We start from the raw sequence: 6,000 nt of genomic DNA on the forward strand, positions 1-6,000 counted from the left end.
CTTGCGCCTGCTCCTGTCTCGCTGGCCACCACAGGCCCTTGGTCTGATCCAGAAGGGATTACTATTAGTAGCATTATATAGATATTTATATCCCTCATTTTTTCCTGACAGGGACTTAAGGCAGCTTACAGATAAAAACAAGAGCAGCTAAAAACATAGGGAACATAGCTGGAACTTAATAATAATAATAATAATAATAATAATAATAATAATAATTTATATATTTATTTATAGCCCACCCATCTGGTTGGGTTTCCCCAGCCACTCTGAGTGGCTCCCAACAGAATTGATGATAATGATAATAATGATAATGATAATGATAATGATAATGATAATGATAATGATAATGATAATGTGACAAACATCAGACATTAAAAGCTTCCCTAAACAGGGCTGCCTGTCCTTGTGATTAGATAGTTGTTTATTTCCTTGACATCTGATGGGAGGGCGTTCCACAGGGCGGTCGCCACTGCTGATTCTAGCACCTCTCAGGTGGGCACCATTGCAATTATAAGAGAACAAGGGAGGTGTTCATAGTGAGTTCTGGCACCTCTTTTTCTAGAAAAATAGCTTCTGTTCTAGCTTCAGGCATGAATAAGTTCTTCACAGTTTCACCTATTTGCATTCTCCTGCTGCAAGCTGCTGGGTCAATGTAGATTCAGCAGCTAATACTGTACTGCATCAACTAATTTATCAAGGGAGTCGCTTTACTTGCTGACTCTTGATTAACAAAAGCATAAAAATGTGTTCCATCGTATATATTTTAGTCTTTAGGATATCACAAGACTCTTATGTTCAATTCAATCAAACCTCAGACAATGAAGGCAGGTGGTTTGGGAAGTATGAATGAAACACAAACTTGCACACTCCCTCTTCCCCCAGCCTACTCTTTGCTTCTCCTGCATTTCTGTCCAGAATTAATTACCGTACTGGTATACTGAGATGTCCCACTCAAAAAACAATGGCTGGTGATTCAGGGTTTGGAATGGTTTCTGATTCTGGTTTAGAAGACAAGCATTAGCCATAGGGTGCCATTAACCATAGGGTGCCAACAAGGACATCACAGTAAACAATGGTTATAGGAAATAAAGGGTGAAGCTTTGCAGAAGAGGACAGAGCACTGCAAGTCCACACCTTTGGTTTAGGGCAGCGTTGGCCAACCTGTTGCCCTCCAGATCCTGTGTAACATGACTGCTATTAGGCCCAGCCAGTATAGCAAGGCTGGCCAGTCCTAAAGATTAGGGGGTGGGGGGGATGAGGTTGGCAGAGGCTAGTTTAGTGCATGTGGGTATCCATATATTGGATCACAACTCCCAACGTCCCAAGAACACGTAAGGACATAAGATGAGCCCTGCTGGATAAGGCCAATCTAGTCCAGGGGTAGGCAACCTAAGGCCTGGGGGCCGGATGCGGCCCAATCGCCTTCTCAATCAGGCCCACGGACGGTCAAGGAATCAGCGTGTTTTTACATGAGTAGAGTGTGTCCTTTTATTTAAAATGCATCTCTGGGTTATTTGTGGGGCATAGGAATTCGTTCGTTCTTTTTTCTTTCAAAATATAGTCCGGCCCACCACATGGTCTGAGGGACAGTGGACCGGCCCACGGCTGAAAAAGGTTGCTGACCCCTGATCTAGTTAGTCTAACACTCTTCCTACAGTGGCCGACCCACAAGCAGCCCTTGAGAACAACAGCATTCCTTCAACTCCTGCATTTCCAAACAACTCGTATTCAGTGGCATACTGCTTCCAGTACGATCATTTAGGACCTTTTCATTTAGTGAAAAAGCAAGTAAGGGGAGGGGAACATGAAAGATGTATAAATTTATGCATGGTGTGTAAAAAGCGGATAAAGAAAATGTTTTCTCCTTTTAGGGCCATCCAACAAATCTGAATGTTGGAAGATTCCAGATAAATGAAATTAAATAAATTCTTCACACAGCACATAGCTAAACTATGGAATGTGCAACCTAGAGTTAGCGATGGCCACTGACTGGGTGGCTTCAAAAGATTAGACAAATTCATGGAGTATACAGTGATCAATGGCTATGTGCTACCTTGTTAAATCACCCACAACCATATTTCCTAGACACTCACACCCACAACCACCCGAGGAGTATCCTTGGCACAGAGAAATAACTACTCATCCCCAAGAAATGGGTCCCTTCTAAGAGATGGTCTTGCCTCTTCTTTTACTCATCTGATAAATGCAATTAAGGACAATGCCTAGCCAGAGTGCAAAACACAACAGAATGTACTCCCTTTAAGGGAGAAGCTTTATGGGTAGATGACATCTTGAGGCATTAAATTTGTTTCTGAGCATATCTAATAAATTAATCGCATCAAGCAGAGTTCTTACAATTGTAACATGGTGCAGACTTGTCAACTCAGAACACGCCCGAAGCACATCAGCCACATTTTATTTTAATGAAAACCCAGCCTTCTTTGAATGATAATGTAGCTCATATGATTTTATTCCTCAGCTTTAAGGGTGTGGGGAGTCATTATGAAATACTATTGAAACGCCCGCCATTATGAAGGCTGCTCTTGCACGCAAGTCTTCCTTGCGTGCCTCCCATCTGGTTGGCCATTGTGAGAAAAACGTTGCTAGATTTGACAGGGCATTAATTATTATTATTATTATTTTATTTATTAAATTTGTATACTGCCCTATACGGTGGTACCTCGGGTTACAGACGCTTCAGGTTATAGACTCCGCTAACCCAGAAATAGTACCTCGGGTTAAGAACTTTGCTTCAGGATGAGAACAGAAATGGCGCAGAGGCAGCAGTGGGAGGCCCTATTAGCTAAAGTGGTACCTCAGGTTTAGAACAGTTTCAGGTTAAGAACGGACTTACAGAACAAATTAAGTTCTTAACCCAAGGTACCACTGTACCGACAAGTATTGGAGCCTCAGCTTCAGGATCTGTCCTTCCAGTGAGCACTCAGGGCTGATTTCCTTCAGAATGGAGAGGTTTGATCTTCTTGCAGTCCATGGGACTCTCAAGAGTCTCCTCCAGCACCATAATTCAAAAGCATCAATTCTACCTCGCAGGTAGTTTGCTACTACTAGCATAAAAACCCAAAATGAGTATTTATGGAAGGTATTGTTGCATTTATATCCCACTTTCCCCCCTCTAAATAATAATATAATAATTTATTATTTATACCCCGCCCATCTGGCTGAGTTTCCCCAGCTTGTCCCCCTTTTCCTTTTATCCTCACAACCCTGTGAGGTGGGTTGGGCTAAGAGACAGCAAGTTGTGCAAGGTCACCCAGTGAGATTCCTCGCTGGGATTTCAAATCCTTCACAAAAATGCAGAATAAATGCTGCCGTTATTATGACTGAAGACCACAATACCTCAAGGACCGGCCCATCTGAGGCCCTTCTTCATGTGCCCACTCCGTAAGGTCTAGACGAAAGCAACACAAAAGAGGGCCTTTTCTGTGGTGGCTCCCTGTTTGTGGAATGCTATCCCGAGGGAGTCTTGCCTTACACTTTCATTACATATATTTGGCACCAGGTGAAAACATTTTTCTTTTCCCAGGCCTTTGCTAATTAAACCATCTATGGCCTTTAAAACTTGGTGGGGGGGTATTGTTTTATTTGTCATTATGGTATGTATTTTTGTGTTTTTATATTGCAAACTGCCCTGTGATCATCGGATAAAGAGCAGTATAGAAATTTAAGAAACAAATAAAATGTTAATGAGTACCCATAACAAATGAATATGCTGCTCATCTTTTAACACTAAATTTTGATTTATGCAAAGCATGTGCATCTGAGCAGAACAGAACGGAAGTGCAATGCCTGGTCTTGCACTGAATGTAGCACTACCAGACAAAGATCTGCTGAAGAAAGACCTACAGACTGTAGCATAGCTCATGTACAACTTAGGAAACTTGAACTCTTTTGCATGCTTTAAAGTTGACACTGAAGTACAGCACGGCTCTCATCACCTTTAAAAGTTATGTAGGACGCAGAAATTATACAGGGTAAATCTTTTCTAGTATGGAACTGCAGTTATGGAGAAAGCTTCACCTGTTGGTATTCTGCCTGGTAGGCATTATATTACATGTGTAATACAATATAATAGATTTGCATTATGCAGATTCTGGTTGTTTTTTGCTTAGGAGTGCAGCAGAGGGCCCAATCCACATGCAACGAACTGGGCTCAGAAAGTCTTGCTGGTGCTCCTGGTTAGAAATAAATACTGATGGGGGGTACTTTATAATATATACATTAGCATCTGGATTGCTTCTGTAAATGAACATTTAAAAAGTTTTTAAAAATATTGAGTGGTTTATCTATGCATTTAAACAAACAAACAAACAAACAAACAAACTCAAGTGTGAGCTGGCTGTTTTTTCAAAAAGGCTATATAACATGTGAAAAGCTGTAAAGGCAACTTTGGTTACAACATTACTAAAACAGTGACCAAAAAGAATCTTTCTAGGGCAGACACCATAAACCACGTAACCACGGACATAAATCTTTTAGTACAAATCTACAATTGCTTGTGTACTTTAAACACCACTTTTGTTTAACGCTTAAGAGAGAAAACTCCCCGGCCGCTGGGATATTTGAGAGCAGGACAAATTACTTCCCCGCTGTCACATATGCTATGCCCTTGTTGTTTACTCCAAAGTAAGCCTAGGAGTGAGTCTCCAGGGTCTTGTTCCTTAACTGGATCGCAGGGGCCAAACTTCCCCGGGTCCCCGCGAGGCGCCCCTTCCTCTCCGGCAACTGGGGCGCCCAAAGCACCCGAGGGAAAAGGAGACGGAGCCAAGCAGCCCCTAAGCCCCGAAGCAGCCCCTGGGGGTCCGGCGCGGAGCGACCAGCTTGCGCCCCCCCCCCCCGCCTGCCTGTCGGGAGCCGGCGGAGAAAGTTGGCCGCCCGGGACAGTCTCCCCGCCTTCCTCGACCGGCTGGGCGGCTTCTTCCCACCAGAGAAGCCAGTCGGGGGCTTCTGGCGAGGCTGGGGGTCCCGAGGGGGGGGCCTGGGCTTACCTCCCAGGCGGGCCAGCTCCCTCCGGCGCAGCCCCTCGGGGCTCTCCCCGCCGTAGCCGTAGGCAGCTCCCCGCGGCAGCCCCCTGTGGAAGGCGCCGAAGGACAGCGCCTCTGCCCAGCGCTCCATGGCGGAACCTCCGCGAACGCCAGGCGCAGCCCGGCTCGCCCGCCCGCCCCGCGCCGACCAGGAAGGGCCTCCCTGGCTCCTCCCGCCGCCGCCGCCGCCGCCGCCTCCCACGGGCTCAGCGCCAGAGACGGGTCCCGGGACAGCGGGGCGGGGGAAGGGGACCGAAAACGGGGCCTGATTCAGCTCCCAGGTGGCAGCGTGGAACTCGGGAGGAACTGCAAGTTCATATTGCAGTCCCTCTGAAGTTTCTTTGTTCATGGATGGGTACTTTAAGGTCAGCTAATTGTGGCTTTTTAAACGCTGCCATCTTTTAAAAAATAAAATTGTAGTTCTCAATATTTGATTGATTGATTGATTGATTGAATGAATATATATATATACCGTCCTATATCTGGTGAATTCTGGTGCTGGAGGAGACTCTTGAGAGTCCCATGGACTGCAAGAAGATCAAACCTCTCCATTCTGAAGGAAATCAGCCCTGAGTGCTCACTGGAAGGACAGATCCTGAAGCTGAGGCTCCAAGACTTTGGCCACCTCATGAGAAGAGAAGACTCCCTGGAAAGGACCCTGATGCTGGGAAAGATGGAGGGCAGAAGGAGAAGGGGACGACGGAGGACGAGATGGTGGGACAGTGATCTCGAAGCTACCAGCATGAGCCTGACCAAACTGTGGGAGGCGGTGGAGGACAGAGGTGCCTGGCGTGCTCTGGTCCAGGGGGTCACGAAGAGTCGGACACGAATAAACGACTAAGCAACAACAATATCCACAGGTCTCAGGGCGGTTCACAGAATAAAATATAAAACCACAAAATGCATAAAATAAAAGCAGCTACAACCCAATAACCCCCCCTCCAAAAAAAAGCCACCA

The 6,000-nt window shown here is 45.6% G+C and overlaps 1 protein-coding gene across 1 annotated transcript in view; it reads right to left on the reverse strand.

Moving 5' to 3' along the window:
- MOCOS (molybdenum cofactor sulfurase) overlaps positions 1-5,170 on the reverse strand; it is a 97,365-nt gene extending 92,195 nt beyond the window's left edge. Inside the window, exon 1 of the mRNA XM_080976642.1 lies at positions 5,007-5,170. Coding sequence (XP_080832768.1) covers positions 5,007-5,133 — 127 coding nt within the window. The 5' untranslated portion in view covers positions 5,134-5,170. The remainder of the gene's footprint in view (positions 1-5,006) is intronic.
- Positions 5,171-6,000: the final 830 nt, after the last annotated feature.

The sequence above is a fragment of the Podarcis pityusensis genome (genome assembly GCF_964106645.2).
Source record: "Podarcis pityusensis genome assembly, chromosome: 13".
Lineage (NCBI taxonomy): Eukaryota > Metazoa > Chordata > Lepidosauria > Squamata > Lacertidae > Podarcis > Podarcis pityusensis.